This window comes from Physeter macrocephalus, chromosome 18 (assembly GCF_002837175.3).
Source record: "Physeter macrocephalus isolate SW-GA chromosome 18, ASM283717v5, whole genome shotgun sequence".
NCBI lineage: Eukaryota > Metazoa > Chordata > Mammalia > Artiodactyla > Physeteridae > Physeter > Physeter macrocephalus.
The window spans coordinates 66,711,232-66,738,935 of NC_041231.1; the positions used below are offsets into that span (position 1 = coordinate 66,711,232).

The following is a 27,704-nucleotide window of genomic DNA, read 5'->3' on the forward strand; positions in this document are numbered from 1 at the left end:
ATCCAAGTCTGTTAGATAATCTTTAATTTGAGAACAGAATTTTACTTTGATTTCCACACAGATGAATTAATGATAATTAATTAATTATGGTGTTCCTTTTGAATATAACTATTCGTTCTCAAAAAGAAGCAAATGAAGTTAAGGAAAACCTTCTCTTAAATTGAAAAACACCTGATAAATGATTTCTCTTCGAATTCTGTATGTCCTGCCATGTAGGCTGACCTTTTCACATCGTGGTGGCCCCACTCAATCTTCTTATCCATTGATTGAGACTCCTTCCTCTTCTATGAGTCTTTTTATATAGATCGTCATTTTTAAAAATAATTGAGGAGGGGCTTCCCTGGTGGCGCGGTGGTTGCACGTCCGCCTGCCGATGCAGGGGAGCCGGGTTCGCGCCCCGGTATGGGAGGATCCCACATGCCGCGGAGCGGCTGGGCCCGTGAGCCATGGCCGCTGAGCCTGCGTGTCCGGAGCCTGTGCTCCGCAACGGGAGAGGCCACAATAGAGGAGGGCCCACATACCACAAAAAACAAAAAACAAAAAATAAAAATAAAAATAATTGAGGAGAAGCTGCAAAGGATGTTGGAAATTTCCAGAAAAACTGTACCATGAGTAACCCTATTAATGTCTGCTAAATGGCCTTGAACTGTTTCCTAAATGATCTCTAAGAGATCATTTAAATTTAAGCAATCTGTAATTCAATGCTCCCCTGAGGAAAAAAAATCAATATCCTGCATCTGATGACTTCTGCAACCATCAGAAAGAGTTCCCATAAAGAGAAACTGCCACAGGGAGCATAACTATGGTTCCAGCAATCATTAAAAAAAAAAAAAAAAGAGAAATGATGTCCCCTCTTAGATGATGATCTAAATAGAAGATGGTTAATCCTGCACTCATTGTGAAGAGACATACAATAATCTCCATCAATAATTTGTGTATGTCTAGAGAAAGTCAGCATAGTATCAGTAGAAATCACTAATTTTAACTGAGCACCAGGAATGATGCACAATCTGGAGTAATCATTAATGCATTCTTAAAAATAGGTTATTGTAAATCCCATTTTACACATGGTCAAGCAGACATTGAGAAGGACTAAATAAAATATCCAAGTCTATATCTTTAATAAGTGACAAGCCAGAATTTTCACTCAAGTCTGTCTGATTGCAAAGTTCATTTTTTCCCATTGTGATGCACCATTTCCATTTATAAACTTCGACACAATCTGATATGGAAGTTAGCAAATTTTTCAACACACGCCTAGTTACATAAAAGCAATAATAGTCATACAAAAGGGCTTTTGAGAGATCCAGGCTATGGGACTATCCTTGTGAGAAGGTCTTTTCCCTGTCATCTCAGCAGGGACTCAAAAATCCCTGACTGTGGAAAGCACACACATACACACACAACACACACTATACAAACACAACATACACACTGTACACACACAGCACACACATACACAAACATACACAACATACACCCTTACACTCAGACACACAATGCACAGCACACACAGCACACAGCACACACACACACACACACACACACACACACACTGCTTTTATTCCAATATCATAAATAAACTTTAAAATCACCTTTGAGGTGAAAATACATCATGAAAGAGGTATTATCACAGTTATGAATTTGAACTATCATGTAAATGATGTACCTTGAAACCTGCCCTGTCTGAAGAAGTCTTTGTGGCCAAGATAAGCAAATGTGCTGCAAACATTAAAAAGAGGATGAGAGAATATTATGAACAACCAGTGAATTTGTAAACTCAATGAACTTAAATGAAATGGATAAATACCATGAAAAAAAAGATAACCAAAACTGACAGTGTCTTTACAAACCCTATTACAAAAAACAAAAGAAAACAAAACAAAACAAAAAAACTCCAGGCCCAGATAGGTTCATTGATGTAGTATTCAATCAAACCATAAAGAATAAATAATATCTATCTTATTTAGACTCTTTCTGAAATTCAAAGAAAAGATAATATTACAATGAATTTTAATGAAGTCAGTAACCCTGGTAAAGAAATGAGAACAAAAGAAAACCACTGACCAAATATCTCACATGAATAGAGATGAAAATTCCCTAAAATATATATATCAAACCAAATCCAACAATAAATAAAAGGATAATAAATTTTGCTCAAAAAAGCAGATTTATTCCAGCAATGCAGTAATGGTTTAACATTTAAAAACATCAATCAATGTAATTTATCATATTAACAGAAAAAACTATGATCATGTCAATAGAGAAAGGAAAAACATTTGACAACTTTAACACCCTTGCATGTAAACTAGTAATAGAGAGAATCTTTCTCAACCTGATAAAAGGCATCCATGAAAAGTCTTTAGGGTATCATCCTACTTAACATGAAAGATGAACACTTTCTTCTAAGATTGGTAACAAGCCAACAAATATTTCTCTCACCACTTCTACTCAACATTGTACTGGAGATCCTAACCAGTACAAGAAGAAAAGAAAAATAAATAAAAGGCATATAGATTGCTTCTATTGAGAAGACATTATTGCTTATGAAGAAAGTCTTAAGCAATCTACAAAAATGCCACTAGAACTAATCATATGAATTTAGCAATATGCAGGACTCTAAATCAATAAACAAAATCAACTGTATTTCTATATACTAGCAATAAATGATTCTAAATTTAAATTGAAAATAACACATCTCAAGAGCAAAACATGTATTCTAAGAATACATTTAACAAAATGTGGACAAACTATGTGTACTTAAATTATGAAAATTGCTAAGAGCTATTAAAAAGACCTAAATAAATGAAGATATATACCATGTTCATGGATTATAAGATTTAATATTGTTAATATGTCAATTTCCCCAAATTGATCTATAAATTTAATGCAATAAATCCCATTCAAAATAATAACAATCTTTTAACTTTATCGCTCCTTGACAACTTTTTTTTTTCCACCTTGCCACTTCTCTTTTAGAATTTAGATGCACATGCTAAGTTCTTATGATCAGGATCATAATTATTTTCTTTGTCTCATTGTAGCAAGAGAATGTACATTTTTATTATTTCAATCACTTAAAATGCTTTGAGGCTTCCTTTATAGCCTATCGTAAGATGTAACCTGAAGACTATTCCATGTGCAATTGAGATGAATGTGTATTCTGCTACTTTTGAAGAGGTATCCCATAGATATATTAGGTCTAGTTGGTTGAAGACTAGACCTAATTGAAGACTTCAAGTCTTCCATGTCATTGGTAATGTTCTGCCTAGTTTTTCTATCCATGACTGAAAGATGAGTGTTGAAGTTTTCAATTATTAATATTGAATTGTCTGTTTCTCCACCTAATTCTTCTAGTTGTTACTGCCTGTATTGTGGGCTTCAGTTGTTAAGTGTATATAGGTTTAGAATTTTTACATCTTCTTGATGGAATGATTTATCATTTGAAATATCCCTCTTTACCCATAGTAACACTTTTTATTAACATTTCTTTTGTCTGATATTAGTACAGCTACTTCAACTTTCCTTTGGTTACTGCTTGCATAGTACCTCTTTTTCATTATTTTACATTTAATCTATTTGTGTCTTTGAATATGAGATGTGTTTTTTGTAAGCATCATACAGTTGAATCAGGTTTTTGTTTGTTGTTTGTTTTACCTATTCTGCCAACCTCTAGAGTGTTTCATTCATTTAAATTTAATGTAACTATTGAGAAGGTGTAATTTACATGTCTCCCTTTGCTGTTTGTTTATATATGTGTGTGTATATATATATATATATATATATATATACATAGTTTCTATTTTGTTTCTCTCTTCCTCCATTGCTTCTTTATTTTGTGTTAGATATTTTCTAGTATAGAATTTTATTTCTGTTGTTGTTTTTTTTGCTACATTTTTTTGAGTTGTTTTTTTAGTGCTTGCCCTGAGGATTATAATTAACAACTTAATCTGTTTGGATTAATGCCAACTTAATTTCAATAGTATACAAAATCTTTGCTCCAATATAGCTTCATTCCCCCCTCCTTTCTTTGAATCACGTCTTTGTACATTATAAGCTGAAGATTCACAGGTTTATAATTATTGCTTTACAATGTTATCTCAAGTCAAATAGGAGAAGAAAAGAATTTCAAACAAAAATATATTTATACTCTCTTCTATATTTACCTACATAGTTACTTTTATCTCTCTGTGTGAACTTGTGTTACTGCCGTTTGATTCTGCCTCTGTAATTACAATTTGCTGTTTATTTTCTCATACTAAACTGACTTGTTATCATCTAATGCTAATTATTTTAAGTTCTTTTTGAAGAATGTTGAAGAATAAAGGGCAGTAGATGAGAATGTGATAAAAATTGGAACAAGGAAGTTCTTTCAAAGTTTTAGTCCTTGGAAAGTTGAAATTTAGTTCCAGACTCAAGTATCAGTACAGTTCATCCCCAGCTCCTCACACAGTCCCAGACACATAGTAGGTGGTCAATAAATATTTGTGGAATGAATTAATATGAGTTCATATAATGAGTAAGATTGAAGTGTTGAATTATTTGAGAGTTAGAACTGAAAAAATGCTGTCAGGTACACAAGAGTTAAGATTTAGTGAGTCTTAAAAAGAGGAGTTCTAGAGAAGATCCTGTAGAATTTCCAGACTGAATGAGTTCTCTGAGACACATTGTCAAATAAAGAGAATATTTAAGTCTTTGATTAGAGCAAAACATTGGATAATTCTTTTCATTGTAGCCAAGCAGGACCCTATGGGGCCTTCTAGGGACAGGCCTTTCCCCCATATCCTGAGTTGTTTTACAGATGTGAAAAACCCCCACCAAATGGAAGAAGTTAACTACTTGATAATCATGAGCACATAGCCCCAGGCTTCCTGGAGTCTTTGGATAAGGACTGATAATGTTAAACTTTGCTACACCACCCTGTTACCTCACCATCAACCAGTCAGAGAATTGTACATGAGCTGATCACATACACTGCGACAGCCCTCCCTCACCTGGCTTTAAAAAATGCTTTGCTGAAACGCTTCAGGTAGTTCAGGGGCTTTGTAGGGCATGAGCCACCCATCTCCTTGCATGGTCTTGCCATAAACTTTCTCTGCTCCAAACTCCAAAGTTTCGGTTTGTTTCACCTCACTGTGCATGGGGCTAATGAACTTGCGCTAACATAATGAGGTTTAAAATTCTTGAGAAAGTCAGACAAGGACAGACACTTTGTTCATTAATAATCTGACACTTAGATATTTCAAAGAATGTAACAGATTCCATGCATCTCTGTAATTTTAAGCAAATAAGACAGGCCCTCTGTTTGATGGCTCACTTGATGTAGACTATGGCACACATAATGCCTTGGAACTCTGTATAAAGACATTAACAGTTGGAATTTGATAGTTGCTCAAGCAGAATTCTACATAATCACCATTGGGGGTTAATTTACTTTATCGTGGCTGCTAAAGTGAACTCAGATGAACTTACTGTTTTCTATTACAAACTGTCTGTAAATGTTTTTAGTTTACAGCCCAAGCATTTTACTGCAAATCTTCTGTATCATGTGGCTTGTACTAACCAGGACAATTCATCAAAAGAATGTGGATTATTTCTAAACCTGCAATACAATTTTGAGCTTACTTTAGAGTTTGAGAAATGGAGAACTATAAGCTTAAATAATGAAGAAGTAAACTGGTTGGGATTTGGTAGTTATCTAATTATTTAACAAACATTTTTTGAATACTTTTTTGTGCAAGGTAACATGTTAAGTGTTGGGAAGATGATGATGAACAAGACAGACTTATGTACACCCAAGAAATTTTAAAGTTATGTCATTCTGTAAATAAATGAATAAGCAAATATAAACATCTCTTATATTTAATGCACACTACCCAGTAAAAATATGGAAGTAGGAAATACACTTAACACTGAATATTCTTAGTCAAAATATCAATTTAAATTATCTTTATACCTACATGCTCATCAAAGTTTTTCCTCCAAGAATTTTTCAAATTCTAATTTTTCTATGAACTTTGTTCTGAGCAACTAAGCAATGGATTCCTCTCTTTCCTCTTCTATCTAAACTTTCCCAGCACTTTCTCTTATTCTTCCACTAAATTTTTTATTATAAAGTATTTATCAAGCATCTGATATGTGCTATGCTTGTACTAGCTGGAGGGCTATGAGATCAAGGCTAGTGTGTACTGTCTCTATCTTAGTAGATTAGAGCAGACAGGCAAATAAAAAGTCATTATCATGTTACTTAAAAGTACTATGAAAGAGATCTATCTAAGAAAGTAGTCACAAACATCAATTCAACACATGCTTATTATTTTAGAAATATAAGCAGAATGAGGTGAAAGGCCAAATAACAGCATATACTATTAAGATATTTTATTTAATGAGCACTTTCCGTGCTTGAGGCACTTGAATTAATTCATCTAATAAGTGTGAGGTAGATGCTATGCACCCCTGCTTGGCACAGAAATTTAAGTAATTGACAAAACTCCTGCATCTGTTAAATGGCAGGGTTAGAATTTAAACTCATGCAGTCTGGACCTTGAGTCTGTGTTTTTGACTTCTGTATTATATCAGTTCTGGTCATTCACTCCCACTGGCCAGGTGGAGATTGTTAAGGAAACTATCCCTAGGATGTGGAAAATCACCACTCATGGTTTACAGTGATACACATTTGTTATTTTAGTTACAAAGACTGGGGAACAGAATGCATTTATAAGGTCAGAAAAGAAGTTACTTCTTTACAAAAATAGAGGAAACAAAAACATTTGGAATTATGAGACATACGGGGTTGAAAAACACAACTGTTGCTAATATACAAGAAGTAAAAGATGATCTTGAAAATCTCTTTGAATAACAAGGGTTGAAGAAGACCCAGATTAAGACTCATCCTCAGACAAAAACCAAATAAAAGGTTTATGAAATCCTTTAAATGAGTAAAGTGGCCCAGTAAGTTCTTTCAGTTGGATAAAATATGTCAGAGCAAACAGACTAAGGGTGTGGCTTTCCACAAGCCTGATAAGCTCAAAATACTGGCAATAAATGTAGGAAAAAAGAGATACATTTCTGAGAAATGTGGCTTTTTAAGATACAATTTACAAGTACAAGAAGCTGAGTTATATTCTTTGTCTGTACCTTTACATGTTCGTCGATTTCCTTAGAGTCATGATGATTCAGCTTAAATGTCCCCTGGTCTGAATTAGATCCACCTCCACTAAGCTTTTCTCTGATCCGCTGTACTTATATTTATTAAGGTGATTTTTGTCCTGGAACTGTTTCCTTCCTCTAGACTATGAATTCACCAATGACACAGACTAGAACATTTAGCTTTTTATCAGACATCCATGCAAAAGTAATATAAATATTTGATGAATGAATAACTGAGTGAATGAATACATTCACTGAGTTAATAAATGAGTGAATGAATACATAGCAAAATTATCTAACATTTCAGTATAAATTAGCATTATAAACAATTTTTAAAATTCTCAATTCTGCCTGATTCTTCTACTGTTCTGAAAAAAAAATAAGGTCTTTGAAGTTGGAGATTTAACCCTATAATAAAAAGGTATTACATACATCTCATCAAAAATATATTACATACATCTTTACTTACAGTCTCAGGAAACTTTAAAGGAATTTTTATTTGTTATTTCTCATAGAAAGTAAAATTTACAATATTATTCCTAGACAAAAATCAAGTCAATTAATCACAGAGGTTTAAAATTTAATCATTAAGGCAGTTCATAAATAACATTCCCTAAACATCACCCTAAAAAATGCCTAGACATATGTTCATGACTAAGGCCTCATTATTTTAGAAGAACACACAATCCTTTGCTAAGCATATTATATTGGTTCAATTCACTCTTAAATTTTGTTTTTAAGGACATCCTAAAGAAAACACAAGAAAGTTATTTGAAATTGCTTACCTGTCGGCACCAGAGTTTACGAAATATTTGCAGATAGGCCAACACCATAAGACACAGTGGTGCCATGTAGGTCACCAGAAAGAAACAGATGTGATACATCTTGGGGTAAATTTCACCTGGAATGAAAGTTAAAATAATAAAATATTATAATTCATAGACTTTTTAAAAGTGCATCTGTCAATGTTTTGCCTTCAAAATTACCTTCTGTATGATTTTACTGTTATGTTATATACACAAAAGGTAAAAATGATTTATAATATTAACTACTTACATTTAAGTACTAAATGCAAAGTCTTAATGTCTTGTAATCTACTCAGAGAGGAATAACAATTAGCCATTTCTTAATTTGTGCTACTACAGTCTATCCAGTCAAGTGTTCATTTATCAAAAAGCCTTTTTATCTCTTAATTACATCTGGTTAATCAATCAAAATTAATTTGGATTGTCCTATACTTGGATTTGCAAGGAGGGACATTACTCAATCAAAACTTAATTGCTAATGCTTTTGTTAAAATGGAAAAAGACAGTAAACTAAGTTGATTCCTCTTCATTTCTCTCTTGAGAGATGAGAAGATATTCCCAGTTGTATCTCCAAATATGAATTAAGAAAGTTTTTGGAAAAATAAAACAGCAAACATTTGACAATGATTACTTTTATTGACTTACTAGAACATATACAAAATTCCTCTCTAAGTAAGTTGTTCATGTGTGTTAATGCATGTACTTTTAATAAAAATGAGATTTTTAGGGTTCTTTAAAGTTAGATTTCAAACCAATATGGGTATTTTCTTTTTTTGATATCCATCTTACTTATCAGGCATAAGCACATATAGGATTGTAGTGAGTGCTTATTTGTCATTAATTCTATGTGCACAGGTAATACATATCACAGATTAGGGCATTTATAAGGAGTCAATCAATTGAGTAGCCCTGTGGCTTAATATTAATTTTTAATTTTTCTAAAATATATCCATTACTGACTTTTAAAACACTTTAAGGGATATTTCCCTTTAACTAGTATTTGAATATATCACACTGATCAAGCTACGTTTACTTAAATGTAATACAAGAAACAATATATCCTAAATGGATACCATGGATATTAAATGCCAATAATTTGATACAATTCTAACTAAATGCTAATAAAACAAAGGTTTTTTTTTTTAATTCTAAAAATTACGTAACTTATTTTGACCTTGATATTGGCAATGGGATTGGTTCTACACTATTATGAAAGGATAATGCTATCACTTTCATGGATTTTATTATTTTTGTTACTTCAGAAAATATGTAGAAGCATGAAGACTCGGTTATGTGATCAAACGTGGTAAGAGCAATTTATACTGAGGATTAACAAATAATAATTATGATGATGACCATAATGACTGATAACAATTATTGAACATTCATTGAATTCTCACTGAATATATTTTAAACATATCAACATATCCTTATATCAATATGTGATACATATTACCTATGCACATAGAATTAATGATAAATAAGCAATCACTACAATCCTATATGTGCTTATCCCTGATAAGTAAGATGGATATCAAAAAAAGAAAATACCCTTATTGGTTTGAAATCTAAGTTTAAAGAACCCTAAAAATCTCATTTTTATTAAAAGTACATGCATTAACACACATGCACAACTTACTTAGAGAGGAATTTTGTGTATGTTCTAGTAAGTCAACATATCCTCCACAGTACTGATTTCATAGTCTTGTCTTCTAGAGTTTAATATTCTTCTTATTTTTACTCCTAAAACTGTCTTCTTTCTCAGACAGATGTTTTTCTCCACTACAATCTTTAGAGCACACAGCAGGGTGTGTGTGCTACCAGGAGATCTAAGAGACCAATTTGATGTGTAATTTTTAGCTTCTCTGGGGCCCAGGTGGCTAACATCTAGCTCATCAGCTTCAGTTTCTAACTTCCTTTCAAGTTTATCCTGCAAAACAAGCCAGTTACATAAAAAGTGATAGAATCCGAGCAGCCTAACTGGAGGAATAGCAAACAGCCTTTCCCTTTGAAGTGCCACAGCATTCAAAGTGCCATGCAGCATTTGTGGAGCCAATTTCAAAGGAGGTGGAGAGTGACCTCAGCACTTCCCAGGCTCCTGAGTGGCTTTGAACTTCTATTTGTTTTGAAGAAAGTGTCGTATAAGCTTCCCACAACAAAATATACCTTTGAAGCTTACATACCTGTGAATCCCTGATGTCTGCATCAGACAATTAAATTGAGTGAGTGGAGAAAGGTAGATTTGGTAGGTCACTTATTTTTAAACTGCAGAGATGGATACCATCGCTGTGATAACAGTCTGGAGTTTTAAACAAATGGGAAAGAAAGCTCATTCTGCAACCGGTATATTTATAAATAGTTAGAAAAATATGTAATTGGCTGGTAAATGCATATTATGATAATGAACACCAACACAGAGAAAAATTGATCAAGCAAAATTACACTTGCAGGCTAAGATAGATTGTTTTAATAAAGAGATTATTATAGATAATTGGGGAAACATGATCATCTTAGATTCCTCATTTCATGCTTAAAGTCTAAGCTAATTGAAAACCCAGAAATGCCATTGAAAGTTTAAATTATATGTGTTGAAACTATCTTTGAAGTTTCTCTGCACTTGATAAGAAATATCTTTAATATATTTTAAGACATTCATATGTCTAGAAAGTAGCTACATGAAATTTGTTCACTTAAGCATTCCCTAAATTAGAAAACAGCATTTTAAAGATTGACAACCGTTAAAATTTCGTGTCTCTACTCAACTGATGAATAGGCATAATCTGCATACATTCTTGCATGTGTATCAAACCAACAAATAAGGAGCAAATGTGGATCTTTCTTTAGTCTTTGAAATCAGAAATTAAAGAAAAATGTCATGTATTAGATAGATAAAGCTTAACTTCTCTTAGGTGAGTTAAGGTCCATTGTTGAGTGAACATGTTAATATAATTACTAAAAATGACAAACATTTTCTCCTTCATGTTACACCTCTCAAGGATTCAATGGAAAATTAAATTAAATATAATTTTCCAAATATTCAATTTGGACAGTCTTTTCCAAGTTCATGTATCCATAAAAGTTTATCTGACTCTTTAATATATTTTATTATCTTCTCCCTAATAAGTGTTTTCAATAAATGTTCCTATTAATAAACACACATATGTATATACTTTCCAAATCTCATAATAGGCCAGATACCATAATTAGCTTGAATATAAGGAAGGGCTCCACTATTATTATTATTTTTCAGACCACCAAAGAATAATTTGGCAGTACAATCCAAGAGGAGGGAGATTATAAATCCCCGGCATCCAAAACAATGTTTGACAAACAGTACATGCTCATTAAAAGTTGGATGAATTACTGGTAAAACATATCTTGGATTGAGTGGGAAAATAAAGTTAATTTCTGCCAATAGGATCTATCCTGTGAAACTATGCATTTACAAACCAAGCAATTAAGAAAGTATGGTTATAATTCTGGAAGAATTTTAAACTTTCAGAAGTGTGAATTGATGTGATTGATGCAAACAGTGAACATACACAAAAACATAATTTAAACATCATTAAAATAAATATTAACACATTTTATTTGTTTTTGAGTGTCAAGTGTGTCTGCCAAGAACCGAACAGTTTGTGGTCTTTTTTTGAACAAGCCATAGGCGATGATGAATATAATGAGTTGCAGAAGTAATGTATCCATAAAATATTACATATTTGTGGTCTTATTTCCAGCAAGACGGAGTTCTCAGTTATTTTACACCATGAGTGAGACAGCATTTGCAAGACTTTCCCAAAAGTTATTTGATAGATATGAATCAAGTGACCACATAGTTTACTGACTCTTTCCACATTGTAATATTGGTTGTAGGACAATAATGATATCTCTGTCTACTTTTATAACCAAATCATTGATTTAACTTAGGATAAAGATAAGAAATCAGTTTATGAGTTAAATGCAAATAAAAGATATTTCACAACAAATTTTTAAAAATAGGGCTAAATGGACTTTCAAGGTGTTTGAACTTTATGGTTTTTTTTTTTTTTTTTTTTTCGGTACGCGGGCCTCTCACTGTTGCGGCCTCTCCCGTCGCGGAGCACAGGCTCCGGACGCGCAGGCTCAGAGGCCATGGCTCACGGGCCCAGCCGCTTCGCGGCATGTGGGATCCTCCCGGACCGGGGCACGAACCCGTGTCCCCTGCATCGGCAGGCGGACTCGCAACCACTGCGCCACCAGGGAAGCCCCAAGGTGTTTGAACTTTAGAGAGCTAACCCTGTAAAATATAATTTTCTATGGTGATTTTAAGTTTTGACTATCACATATGTGTCCAAGCTTTAAAATTTTAAGTTAAAACTAGATTTATAAAGAGCTTATATTAACAAAGCTTATGCTAATGTAAAAATCATTAAAATAAACTAAATGTCTAATGAGCAGAATAATAAGAACCTGCTTTTAATTTTTCATATTTTTCTTAAAAACATGAAGTGATTGATAATTTCATTTAATATATGAAAAACTAATTTCATAGATTTTATTGCTTGATTTTTGTGGATGATCAACTCAATTCAGTATCACTTAGCTTTTAAAATCATTTTAAGTAATTATGCCCTAATATAAAATCACTTTCAAATAGCTTTCCTAAATGACTTCTGAAGACTGAGTTTAGATTTTTAGGTATTTGACAATAATTTCTTTTTTTTAAGGAAAATTTCCCTTCTATAGTTAGGTAATAAAATGTGAGAGGTGGGGATGCCTTTTATATGTTTATATCTGTTGCTCAAAGTTAATTAGAAAATGATGCAGCTATTTACTTAATCATGAGGACTAACGGGATTCCCTAGTTCTGCAACCCTTTTGCTCATGGGAGTTAATGCAGATTGGTCATTCAGGGCAACACTAAAAAAAGGACAAGTTTATAAAATCAGTCCACAGACTTACAAATGAAATCAATTACCCAAATACTTTAGAGAGAATACTACTGACACATATTGAATAACAGGTGGGAATTTTAATCTAATTACCATCTCCGTAAACTTAAAGAATCCCAGCTTATGAGTTGGAAGCTTCTGAAAGCAGCTCTTTTGCACCTTTCCTGTTTGCCCATTTCTGTTCCCCTCTAACCTTAAAAGAATCTAACTATAGGAATGAGATCACTAGGCAATTGAAACTAACTCCTGACTTATGCTCTCCTGAGCACACACGGTACCTTGCCTAACCTGTGGATTATTTTCCTAGATTAAAAGAAGTAAGAATGAAGAATTAAATAGTTAAAGAATGACTAGCTCTCTACCCCCAACAGCCCCCTTAGCAATCCTGCAGGCATCCCACATGGGCAAAATAAAGAAGAGAGGGTCAGCCAGCCTGCACTCAATGGAGAATGATGCAGAATCCAAACTCCTGCCTAGATGATTCACTGAGATTCTTCCCCCTTTTTCCCTTCAAAAACTGTCAGGGCTGAGCAGAATCTATGGAGGTGGTCTCAGGACATGAGTCCACCTTCTCCCCAGATTGCCAGCTTTTCTGATTAACACACCTTTCCTTTCTACTGACACTTGCCTCTCGAGTATTTACTTCTGAGTGGCGATCAGCCGAACCTGGGTTCGGTAACACTTAGATTTAAATGTGCTTGTTTGCTTCATAATATTGAGCAAATAATTTAATTTATGGTTCAGTTTCATCATGATTAACAAAAGCATTCTGATCAAGAGATCTTTAGGCTCTTTTCCAAATATAACTCATTGCATAGGAATTAGATAATAATAAGAGATATGTCACATTTGGCCCCCAGCCCACCTTTTCCCAAACACAGATCTTTAGACTGCATTCCAGAAACTACAAGTTTCCCTGCTTCCTAGGACACCCTTTTCGCTCTTCCTTCCCTGCTCACTTTTTTTTTTTGGTAGATTATCATCATTTAATTGGCCAAATTATTAAATTGTACATTGAAAGAGAATCACACTCATGCTAGTGAATCTCCACATTTTTAAAGTCTTTCTTAAACTGAAAAATATGTGAGATACTTAAACGTTAAGACATAGTCAAATCAAAAGGAAAAACAAGTTCATTCTGAGAGAACACAGTTCAAACCCTGAGCAAATGAACTGCCCTGTGAGCTTCTTCCCTGCTCATCTTTAATGCTTTGCTGAAATGTTAGCAGGTCCGTATAAACTTTTGTTCACATGGCCAGGACTGAGTCTGTCCTCTCACTTGTGCTCCTAGCACTTTGTATATAAGTATATTTAAATACTAATCACACTATAAATCTTTATTTGCATTTCAACCTCACTATATACAACGTATTCCCTTGGGCAGAGTCAATTTCTCTTCAGGTTTGCACACTTTCTGGCATATCCTAAATACTCAAGATGTTGTTTGAACATTAAATAAATGGGACCGAAGACAATTAAGAAATATTTCTATCATTCTGGAACTTTCCACTCATTTTGTTTTTGTCTTCATTGTTAATGGGGAAACTTGGGAAAAACTGAAGAAGATCCAGAAAGAAATATAGCAAAAGAATTGCAATTGAAATGAAGGATAAATCTCAATTTTTAAAAGTAGTATTTAATATTTACAGTAATAGATAAAGCAAATTTTGAAATTTTAATTATTATAGGTCTTTGGATATCATATGGAATAATCTCAGTGTCTTCTGAGTTTTATCTTGCTGTGGTGAAAACATATGCCTAATTTTTCAGTTCCTGATTTTCCTCTTTTCAGTGTTCCAATAAAAGAATGAAGGTAGGAATTAACATGAATTCAGAGATTCATATGCTTGAAAATACCAGGTCCATGAACAATCCTTGGTGTGCACTGCCTCTGTTGATACATCTTTCCAATAAACAAATGCTTTCCTAATGTTTACAGTTTAAATATGAGCCATTGTAATATACTTACCCAGAAGAGAACAGATTGTTTCCTTTAAATTCCGTGTGATAATTTTGTAACTAGTGTTGAAATGCAGGATTATTTTATTTTCTTTCATTCTTTGCTGTGTCCAGATTTGTGCCATCACCAGGCATTGATAAAGGTGTTTCCACTATTACAGAAAAACCTCAAAGACTGTTGCTGAGAGTTTTGAACCAAAGGAGCATAAGGCCTCCAAACTTGATTGTTTAAATTTAACCACTGAACATATCAGATGGGAAACCAAAAACAGATTCATAATTCCATAATTAGTGTAATTCTTAAGTCAGAAAATAATTATGCCAGTGATAAAATGTATCAGTTTACTATATTATGAATAGAGAAAACGTGTGTAGCTAATCTGACTCAGAGAACAGCATAGGTCCATGGGCAAAACATCCATGTTCCCAGGCCAGACATGGTTTTAAAATGAAAAATCCAGCTGTATTTGTAGTCCATTAGGGAACCTGACACCTGAGTCAATACTATGTTCTACCATGTTATAAAATAAATGATATTAACAAATGCCAGTAAAATACATGAGGCCAGCTTTACAAGGGCTATGCAAATCAGATTTTCAATTTGCAGCTGTCATATAAATGCAAGGGCCACAATGGACTCACCGCCCCAGTGCTCATCACAGACTGTAAAGAGAGTGGTTTTGTTGGCTAAGCCAGGGAGCATGGTGCTGCACTCCATGACGATGGCCTGAGGGATCATTATGATGCAGGACACGATCCAGATGATGACGATGCTGTTCCGGGCCCGCTTGGCTGTGCTCTTAAACATCAAAGGGTGACAGATTGCATACCACCGATCCAAAGCAATGCAGCTCAGTGTGAGGACAGACACAGACACTGACACGGTCTAGAGAAGAAAAGAAGGTAGTACAAGGGAAGCACCGGGTGTTACATGGACCACTCTCAGTACTTTTACCCTATTAGAAACATAGGCACACAGATAACCAGATTCAAAGTTGTCAAAAAAATTTCATACAAGTGCTTTCTATTAAAAAAAGAAAAAAAAAACTCTGCCAAAAATAATAGTAGAAATGTATTAGGAAAAAGAATACCTTTTTTCCATTAAACATAAAAATGTACCATACAAGCCTTGCAATCTTTTATATGCTAAATGTTTTAATCTATAATATGGCATTCTTTAAATAATGACAATCATGATTTTGTCTTGAAATTTTTCTATTGATAGGGGAAATCTTATCTTGGAATGAAAAAATAGTAAAATATATATGTTTAGTCTGAACTGGAAAATTCTCTGTCACTTATAGAGAATAATACAATGACATGTATTTATTTTAAATTATCATACAAGAATCTCATTGAAATTGCATTTAATTAGCATTTTTGAATTATAGGTATCTCATTTCCTATTTTTAAATAATCAAGGTTATTTGTACATTAGTTCATTTCCAACATGTTGCACCCAAAGAAAGGCATGAGTCACGCTAGAAAATAATTCTCTATATGAATATCTTTACCATAGTTTGCTCATTGCTGGAATAAGCAACCTGCCTCTAAAATTCAAATAGGTTCACCCAATCCAGATTTCTATATAATAGCACCACAAACAATACTTTGACTTGGAACTTTAAGAAAATAGTAAAGAAAAATATCAAGCATGCTTATCCCCACATGATCAGTTTATGTAATTATATTTAGTGTATTCTATACTGGATGATTGGACCATTGGTTCTGACAAAATCAATTATCTCAAAACTCTCTCTTTAAAAACAAGCCTCTTGCTCTTTTCTGTTATTTTTTTTTTACAGATTTCTATTTAGTTTCTTCTCAACATTTATAGTACAATTATTTTGTTTAATTCATTAATTTACTGTTTATCTTCTCTGTTGGAACAAAGACCAATGGCAGGAGGGACTGTTGTGTTCACAAAACAGTACCTGACACAGTGCTTGATGTGCTTAATAAATATTTTTTTGAATTAAGGAATAGTCATAAGCCTCAATATAAGGTAATATACATGGCACAGTCATCTTTCTATATTTTTCTGTCCTAGTTGTACTGATCCCATAAAATGTGAATAAGCAGGTCTCTCTGCTTCTTACATCATGACCTTCCTTGTCGATGCACTGACTGTAGGTACAGATGAGTGACAGGGATCTAAGGGCTGGTCCAGCACAGGGGGAAAGGCTCTGGGTTAAGCATTAGGACCACATATCCATTCTCATCTCCTCCCAGCTGGCTGCACAATATGGGTCTCCTACTTAAGAGCTGTAGGTACAATGTGGATGGGTTATTGTTTGTTTGTTTGTTTTTCTATTAAATGAGTGAAATGATAGGATAAGATGCTTGCCAACTATGATTCTTTTGATTCTCTTTGGAAAAGGCAGCAGAGTGTGGTTGGAGTCAATTCCACTACCAGGTTTCCTGGGTATGTACCCCACTGCACTTGCCAAATGCATGATCTTGGGTAAGTTACTTAACCTCTCTACACCTCAGTTTTCTCATCTGTGTGAGAATGCATGATAATCGTAGCTGTCCATGGAATTGTAGGAACTGTCAGTTGAGATGTGAAACACCTAGTCCAAGGTTGGTATATAAATGCTGTGTAAGTGTTTGTTATTCCTTATTATGATTATGACACGATGATGGTCATTATACTATTAGTATTCTCTTCTATTCCTGAGCTTGGAGTTCTAGCTTTTAATAGGAACAGACTGCTTTTCAGTGAAGTGCAGTCATAGAAATTACAAATAAAGGTGGAAACTATGCTAAAGTCTTGGAGGTTAATTTCATTTTAGGTGTAATCCTAAAGGGATGAACTCTACCAGAGAAGGCTTGATGGCACCTGGAAATTCCTTGGTGCTGCCTCACACCTCCTTCTCAAATGTCCCCTTCTCCAACTTCCATTCCTTCCCGGAGAACGTGTCAAGCACCCAGGGTCCTTCCATACCCTTGCCAACCTGGGAATAGGACAGTGGTCGTCTAGCTCTGCACAGTTGACTTTTCTTAGTTGCTGAGCCAGGGCTATATTTATTCTCTCTAGCAATTAAAAATGTAAAATGCTCATCAAGACCTAGTGCTTTATTTTCAATGAATTCTGATCAACATGGGTGAATGGGATAGAAGTGGTGTGGTTCAAATTCTGAAGTCATTTTTATTAGTTCCCTCTACCGTTAGATAGTAATAATCAATTCAAAACAGTGTACTTGAGAGATGGCTGTCCAGTGCCAACAGTGAGCCAGGGTGCAGCACCTTCTCATGAGAGAACATGCTGGTTCAGTTAATCTAGCAGTAGAATCCATTGCATGGACCGTTGACCATCAGTGATTTAATAGTTACTGTTTGAGTACTACATCTGCTGGTGTATAATATACTCTAGTATACAATTAGCATCCAATTTACATGATTTTCTTGAAGGGGATATATAATTGCACCTTATCATAAGTGATTATAAATGAGAGTTTTGTTGTTGATTTTCACTTGTAGGAGTGCACTTCCAGGTGCCTTTTTCATTGAGATTTTGATATTAGCTCAAGTCAACTTGATAATAAATCATTTGAGAAATGAATGTAGTGTGAATCATGAACATTGTGAGTGAAGTGAGATGATGTGAACTTTCTTTTGCTGTCGGTGCTTTATCCTGCACCCATCCTATGAGTACCCTGTGTTCAGGGCAACGTGGGAAGCTTTCTTTGGTAAAGGACTCAGTTTCACACTAGCGTATAGATGTGACAAAAGGGACTCAGAGATCCATGACAAGTAGAAATGGAAATTTTGCCAGATCACAAGTTTGGATGACAGGCATTAATGGATTGGAAGGTGGAGAAGTGTGACTGAGAGTGAGGGAGCCTGTCCCATCACCCAACACCCAAAACTCAGTTGGCTTTAGTTCTACTTTTCCTGGCATTTCCTGTGCAGAACCTCTTCTGCAGTTACAAAAAAACTCACTCTGAAAAAGCAGTCAACTGCTCCTGTACGTGTGAGAAGAAAAGTGAAATATTTTATATTTTTTCTAGAAATTCATGATAGTTGTTCAGCAAATAGCCCAATAGATGTTAATGGTAGTGGACCTATGGAGTGATTAAAGATACAAAAGGGACATTTTAATTATTTAGCTAAGTTTTATTATATTTGTAAGATTTTTAAGATTGATGAGAGTTTGCTGAAGTCTTACAGCATGCCACTCATAAATCTAAAGGTTGCATTGAATTGTATTTAGAAAAAAAAGAACATATAAATAATAGGAAATTAGTAAATGTCCAAAGAATCTTAAATGCTACCAAATAACCTTAAAATTTGGCTGGGTGTTTTGTATATGTTTTTAAATACTCAGTAGAACATAAGTATCATATGAGGGACCATTGGTTTCAGAACATCACAATTAAGGGGAAAAAAACTACTCAAATGATTGGCTTATTGCACATTGACCCTATTCCTTTTATTTGCGAAAATTCTATGGAAAATTGACAATAAATATTGAGAGAATTTGGAGATGTGAGTTATACCAGTGCCTCAATATTTTTGTGCATTTACAACTTTCCATCAAGAAGTAATGTTGAATGAGGTAATGAATGGGCAGATCTTGTGGTTATCAATAGTTTTGTCCTTGATCAATGGAGAAGAGGATCAACTGTTGATCCTCTGTTGTTTAGTCCAGTTGACTAAACTGGACACTTTATAGAGAAACAGATAGAAGCTATCAAGAGATGAAGATGTTCTTTCAACTGTAAGACTTGTTAAGTTGCGCTGCTGGAAAGAATACTGTCATAATGAACATTAAGAGAGACCCATGCCCTGCATCACTCATGGTTGCACATTGCTTTCAATCTGTCCTTGCATCCACATAAGAGAATCTGGAATACCTAGTCTATAAGAAGGTATCGCTGTGCATTAGAGCAGGGCTGCACCTATTACAGGGTGATGCATCCCTCTCCATCACCCCACTCTCCATCCGGGAAACTTCTGGTTTGCAGAGAGAACAACTCAGCCAACAAAAGATTTTGGGCAACTTAAGCCATCTTAAAACTTAAGAAGATCCCCCAAATTTCCCCCTGGGTGGTTACTGGAACCAAGAGAAATTTTAAAAAACTTTCTGGAAGCACGACAGAAATGGTGACATATTAGAATTCTCTGCTATTTATGATTTTCCCAGTGTCTCCACGTAAACATCATAAGACCCATTGCTTATGGATTTTTTTCTACGGTGATATTTTTCTCTGTTGCTCAATATACTATTTCTCTCAAAAAATTTGCTATAGTTTATTTTTGTAACCCACTCATGATTTTCAGCCGACTGACAAAACTAACCTTGCAGTTAAACTTAATGCTTGCAACGAGGCTTATAACTTTCATGGCATTTCCCACTTAGTAGTCTATCAGTGAGGTCTGACCTAAAAATTTATTATTTCTGTTTATAATGAGTCATTGAAGAACTATTGAGGTAAAGATCTCTTTGTAACATTTCAGATCCAAAAGCCTAATTTATATAATTTCTAACAATGAGCTATTTGTGGTCTCTCTCAACTTTTGTTTTTCCTAAGACTTAAGTTTTGGAGTACTTTTAAGACCACAGCAAAACTGAAGAGAAGGTACAAAGATTTCCCTATACCCCCTGTTCCCACATAGCCTCCCGCATGATCAACATCCCCCACCATAGTGGTACATTTGATATAACTGGTGAACTTACATTGGCACACCATAATCAGTACACTCTTGATGTTGTACATTTGGACAAATGTATAAGGACATGTATCCAACATTATAATATCCTATGTTATACTGCCTTAAAAATCCTCTGTGCTCTGTCTGTTCATCCCTTCCAACCCCTGACAGCAACTCATATGTTTTACTATCTTCATAGTTTTGTCTTTTTTCCTAATGTCATATCATTGGAATTCTTCAGTACATAGCCTTCTCAGATTGGCTTCTTTCACTTAGAAATAAGTATTTAATGTTCCTCCATGTCTTTTGCTTGCTTGATAACTCATTTCTTTTAATCACTGAATAATATTCTATTATCGGGTTGCACCCCCATTTATTTACCCATTCATCTACTGAAGGACATCTTGGTTACTTCCAAGTTTTAGTAATGATAGATAAAGCTGCTGTAAACATTTGCATGCAAGTTGTTGTGTGGATGTAAATTTTCAGGAATGCAATTGCTGGATCATATGTTGGGACTATGTTTAATTTTGTAAAAACAAAAATCAGTCTTCCAAAGTGGCTGTAACATTTTGCAGCATTCCTACTAGCAATGAATGAGCGTTCCTATTGCTCCACATCCTTGTCAGCTTTTGGTATTATCAGTGTTCCATAGTTTGGCCATTCTAATAGGTGTGCAGTGATATCTCATTATTTTAATTTGCATTTCGCTTATGATATGTGATGAGGTACATCTTTTCATATGTTTCTTTGCTACTTGTATATCTTCTTTGGTGAGGTGTCTGTTAAGGTCTTTGGCCCATATTTTAATTGGGTTGTTTGCTTCCATACTGTTTAGTTTTAACAGCTCTCTGTATATTTTAGATAAAAGTTCCTTATCATCATGTCTCTTGCAAATATTTTCTCCCAGTCTGTGCCTTGTTTTCACATTCTCTTTACATTGACTTTTGCAGATCAGCAGTTTTTAATTTTAAAGAATTCAGCTTATCAGTGATTTATTTCAAGCATCAGGCTTTTGGTGTTATATATAAAAAGTCATCAAAACACCAAGGTCGTCTAGGTTTTCTTCTATGGTATCTTCTGGGAATTTCATAGTTTTGCATTTTACATTTAGGTCTATGATCCATTTTGAGTCAATTTCTCTGAAGAGTGTAAGGTTTGTATCTAGATTCACACTGTCCAATTGTTAAAGGAAATCCATGTCTTTTAGAACTGTGGCTCTGGACACCAGCTTGGGAAAATTTTAAAAGATTTTAGAGCTATCAGAATATTAATTAGAAAATTATTCTCTGGAAGTGTTTGTTCTTAATTTCTTGTAGAGAAACTAGTTATAGGAAAGCTGTTTTCAGAACTGAACAATAAAACATGTAATTCTGATGACCATGACTGATGTTTACTGAGAACATACTATGTTTTTATAAGGTCGTCGTCTTCCAGAGAGTAATCCCTATGCCAAGTGGTTCATATAAAGTATCTAAGTAAACTAATCCAACCACCATAGTAGATAGCTATAATTAAAATTATTAATCTTTTAAAATAAGTGAATCTCAAAGAGCTTACATATTTGGCTCAATAGCATACAATCGATGAATGGCAGAATAGAGATTCCAAAGATTCTCTACCAGATTTCTGGTAGTTTAATTCAAAACCTGCACTAAAACCTGTTCCCTGTACTGCTTTGATCATATAGCTCTTGATTTCTCAGTAGTAAATGAGACTACTTATAAAAACAGATAGTCCTCAATTACTTGGACTGGGAAAGGCTGAATCATTAATTTGTTCAAGTTCCTTATTATTATTATTATTACTTTTTTGCGGTACACGGGTCTCTCACTGTTGTGGCCTCTCCCATTGTGGAGCGCAGGCTCTGGACGCACAGGCTCAGCGGCCATGGCTCACGGGCCTAGCCACTCCGCGGCATGTGGGATCTTCCTGGACCGGGGCACGAACCCGTGTCCCCTGCATCGGCAGGTGGACTCTCAACCACTGTGCCACCAGGGAAGCCCCCAAGTTCCTTATTTTATAATCAGAAAATTAGAGATCAAAAAGGTAAAATGTTTGTGCAGCACTTATTGATGACTTGAGAATTCTGACACTTTATTTTTACCCAGAACTTACCTTGTTAACCGGTATTACTTTCCTTAAGTCTCTGGTATTACTTTCCTTAAGTTTACCAGTTCCTTAAGCAAGTATATTTCTCTCTTAGCTCACGAGGTAATTTACCAAGGGACCATGACTATAATTGAAAATGACTATACTTTTTCGGTAGTTTCTGTGTTTGAACCCCAAAAGTGTGAAAAACAATTACCTGTAAATAAGGAATCACTTTACAGAGGGATTGTCCAAAGAACCAGGTCTCAGTGATGTCCACTACTAAAGTGGCTGGAAGGCAGGTGATGGTCACGAGCACGTCAGCCAGAGAAAGGTTGACGATGAAGTAATTGGTCACTGTCCTCATGTGGTGGTTCTTCCACACGGCCACACAAACTAATTTGGAAAGAAAAAGGAATAGTAACTGTTATGGACTGAATGTTTGTGCTCCCCAGAAATTCATATGTTAAGATTCTGACCCCCCCCAAAGAAGATGTGGTACATATATACAATGGAATATTACTCAGCCATAAAAAATACTGAATTAATGCCATTTCCAACAACATGGATGCAACTAGAGATTATCATATTAAGTGAAGTAAGTCAGAAAGAGAAAGACAAATACCAAGTGATATCAGTTATATGTGGAATCTAAAATATGACAGAAATGAACTTATCTACAAAACAGAAACAGTCTCACAGACATAGAGAACAGACTTGTGGTTGCCAAAGGGGGTGACATGGGAAGGAATGGACTGGGAGTTTGGGGTTAGGAGATGTAGAGTATTATATATAGAATGGATAAACAACAAGATCCTACTGTATAGCACAGGGAACTATATTCAATATCCTGTAATAAACCATAACAGAAAAGAATATAAAAAGAGAATGTATATATATGTATAACTTAATCACTTTGTTGTATTGTGGTAATTAACACAACATTGTAAATCAATTATACCTCAATAAAATAGAAAGATCCTCACCCCCAATGTGATGGTATTAGGAGGTGAGCCTTTGGGAAATGATTTGGTCATGAGGTGGAGCCCTCATGAAGGGCATTAGGTCCTTATAAAAGGAACTCCAGAGAGATCTTTTGCCCCTTCCACCATGTGAGGATACAGCAAAAAAGCTGCTGTTTATGAACCAGGAAATGGACTCTGACCACTGAATCTGCCACAGTCATGATCTTGGACTTCTCAGGCTCCAGAACTGTGAGAAAAAAACTTCTGTTTTTTATTAGCCACTCAGTTCATGGTACTCAGTTACAGCAGGCTGGACAGACTAAGACAGTAACTAAACAAAGAAAATAACTATTGATGAGGGAACACCGTCAAGCTAATTGGTGCCCCTGCAAATCCAGAAATAAATATTGCCAAGGGAGATAATTTAAGGCTGTCCTGTGTTTTCACCAAAATGGTCAATATGTGTGAATGCTGAATATATGCTTAAAATCAGTTCGTTTACCTTGCAAGGCATTTTTCAATGGATCATAAGGCTGTGTTTATTTTTACTCGATTTTGAATTTCATTTTCCAGGAGTTAAAGAACAATCTTTGATTTAACATTCTACTCCTTCGGTGGTCAGCAAATACTCAAGAAATATTTACTGAGTTGAGATGAATTAGGAGTTCGCTAGTTTTCAATGAACTGCAATGTTTGCCTCATCCATGACGTTGACCCCTACCTGCTCCCAACTCTGCCTTTGGGACTTTTAAGAGATGAAGAGGCTTAAAGATGAAGTCAACAAAAAAAGTCCTTACTATTGCCATATACTGAAGTGGATGGTTCATATCCTTAGGTCATTTAACCTCAATGACAATCCCAAGGGAATTTATCATTACCAATGTTTTATACATTATGATGTCAGTGAGACACAGGAACTTGTTGAGGACCAATGGCTCATAAAACACAGAACCATAGTTACAACTGGGCTTATACACTAAGTGAAGAACTGGTCTTTCCACCACACTGGCTACCTTCTTTTGTGAAAATGAAGGAGCTGTAAAAAAAGCACATATAAATTATAGAAACTCAATCTCTCTCCTTTCTATTACTCTTGATGGCCTCTAAACATCAGCTCAGATGAAACATACTTTCTCAGCCAAGCCTTCCTCCTTTTCCTTCAGTGTATCCCCCTGTGTAAAAGTTGTGCTATCTCATTCAGCTTCTCTTTATGGAAAGAACACATAGTTCTTTAATTCTCTGTCCTCCCTCTGATGTATCCAAAGGTTACATAATCACTGGTTCCAGAATTATATAGGTGTAAGCACTGCTACCCACATCTATTGATGGGTTTGCTTCACTGAAAGGAACTGTGAATTTACCTGGGGTATCATTACGCTGTCAGAGCTGTCGCTTATGCACCCGAATGATGCAGTGATTAGTAACCTTATGCAGTGAAGAAATAAAAGCACATTTGTTAAATTTAAGTCGCTGAGTGAAGATTCCTTTTGGACAATTATGTACCAGTTTATTATGACTTTCATATGCTGAAAAATGCTTTTACTAGCTCCTGAAGCTGAAATTACCCTCAGTCACCAACAGATGCCAATTTAATGAAATACCTGAATTTCTGAGGATTTAATTGTGAAAACTTCACATCTTCCTTTAACTCCAGCACACAAGTACCAAAAACTCAAGTGAGCTTTATTAGGGTAAATCATAGTCTTTATTATCTGAAAATGCTGCTGCTGAATCATTTATTTCTCAGAAACGCTTGAAATGCTCACACACACACACACACACACACACACACACACACACACCCATCTTAGCAGTCGACTAACACATTATCACGGCTTGTTATGAGAAAATTGACAAAAAATATCACACTTCTGATCCTTGGTCAATAAATGGTCCAAATGGTGCAATTTGGGATCTAGAAAAGAAAACAAGACTTAAAAAATACAATCCTTTCCAGTTTGACTCCCAATTCTCCCTATTTTGGAGGTGAGGAACGGCAAGAATGGGAGGACAGTGTTAATGCATGATGTCTAAGCAATGTGAGAACAAGTAGATTCTCAACCAACACTTCTATAGTATTTACTATGTGCCATATCCTGTTCTAAGCAATTTAAATTATTAATCTTCATAATAACACTATGAAATGATTATTGTTAATACCCCTGTCTAACATGTGGAAAACGGAGGCTTGGGAGGTTATAGAACCTACCTATGGAAGAATAACTAGTAAATGCCGAGCTTAGATTTAATCTTATAAACTATGCATGCCATTCTATTATATACCAGCATCTATCGTTGAAGCAGAAGGTAGAAGGCAGCTGCCAGCCTTTCTTTGGCAGGACTTTAACATACATTCATAAAATTCTGGAATTGGAGATCATTCAGTCTAACTTGATGCATAAATCAACTCTGCAGTCTTCCTGGTTCATTCTACTTGCATATTTTTAATAGTAGGGAATTTATGACTTGCTTAAGCCCTCTATTACACTTTGTGTTGACTTTACCTACCAGCAAGTTCTTGTTCATGTTGAGTTGATATCTGTTTCCCTTTCAGTTCCATTCATGGGTTCTTTATTCTTTCCTGGAACCCAAGGAATAAACCTTATCTATTTTTTTTTTTTCTGCATTGTACCTGTATTAGTTTCCCAGGGCTGCTTTAACAGAGTACCATAGGTTGGGTGTTTTAAAGCAACATAAACTTATTGTCCCACAGTTCTGGAGACCAGAAGTCCAAAATCAACGTGTCAGGAGGGCCAAGCTGCTTCTGAAACCTGTAGAGAAATCCTTCCTTGCCTCTCTTGCAGCTTCTGGTGGTTTGCTGGCTATTGTGACCTTCCCTAGGGTGCAGCTCTGTAACTCCAGTCTCTCTCTCCATCATCACATGGTGTTCTCCTGCCTCTCTGTATTCACATGGCATCTTCTTATAAGGACATCAGTCATATTAGATTAGTGGCCCACTCTACTCCAGTATGACTCATTTAACTCAACTAATCATATCTGCAATTACCTTATTTCCAAATAAGGTCATATTCTGATATTCAGGGGATCAGCACTTTCACATATTTTTGGGGAGACACAATTCAACTCATAATAGTCTGTCCTTTGGCCCCTAAAATTTTGTGTTCTTCCCACATGCAAAATACAATTCACTCCATCTCAACGGTCCCCAAATTCTTAACCCATTTCAGCATCAACTCTAAATCCCAAATCTCACCTACATAGTATCTAAGTCAAGAATAGGTGAGATTTGGGGTATGGGCCTTCCCAAGGCAAAACTCCTCTCCATCTATGAACCAGTGAAACCTAGAAAACAAGTTATCTACTTCCAAAATGTCATCATGGGATAAGGATAGGGTGATGTTTCCATTCTAAAATGGAGAAATTGGAAGAAAAAGTGGATCACCAGTCTAAAGCAAGTTTTCAAGTCAGCAGAGCAAATTTCTTTAAACTTTAAGGCTTAAGAATAATTCTCTGTGGCTTGATGCTCTTTTCTTCTAGCTCAACCTATAACAGTATCCATTCAGATATTTAAAGATCACAGCTATGACCATTCCCCAAGCCTCTGCTTACCGAGGCTAAATATCACCAGAACACTCATGTGCAATGCAGGGTTTCACATCTCACATCACCCTGATCCCTTTATTCTGAGAACACTCCAGATGATCATCGATGGCTCTAAATGAGCTATCTGCAACTGCACATGTTTCCAGCTGTGGTCTAACCAGGACAGAAAAGAACAGGGTGACTGCTTTCGTTAATATTTCTCTATTAAGACAGCCTGAGATCTTGTTACCTTTCTTAATAGCCAAGTCACACTTTTTTTGATCATACATGTATACATTTACTAGAAATTGGTTCCCTCATATAGATGTTTCTTTACCTCTAAATCTTAGGGAGAAAAAAGAGAGGGAAAAATTAATATTCTAAAAAACATTATTGGGATAATTGGAGAAGTTTGAATTTGGACTTTATGTTAAATAATATTACTGTGCCATTTACAATATCTTAAGTATGGTGTTTACATTATGTACATTCAAAATACTAAAGATTATGACTATGCCTGTTCCCCAAGACTTTGTTTCTCTGGGTTAAACACTGGCAGACCCTTCCTACATAATAGCAGGATTACCTGTCTCATGACCCTGGTC

The 27,704-nt window shown here is 35.1% G+C and overlaps 1 protein-coding gene across 1 annotated transcript in view; it reads right to left on the bottom strand.

Moving 5' to 3' along the window:
- HCRTR2 (hypocretin receptor 2) overlaps positions 1-27,704 on the bottom strand; it is a 101,623-nt gene that overhangs the window by 8,611 nt on the left and 65,308 nt on the right. Inside the window, exons 2-4 of the mRNA XM_007107746.2 lie at positions 22,809-22,987; positions 15,485-15,728; positions 7,935-8,050 (exon numbers count right to left, since the gene is read on the bottom strand). Coding sequence (XP_007107808.2) covers positions 7,935-8,050; positions 15,485-15,728; positions 22,809-22,987 — 539 coding nt within the window. The remainder of the gene's footprint in view (positions 1-7,934; positions 8,051-15,484; positions 15,729-22,808; positions 22,988-27,704) is intronic.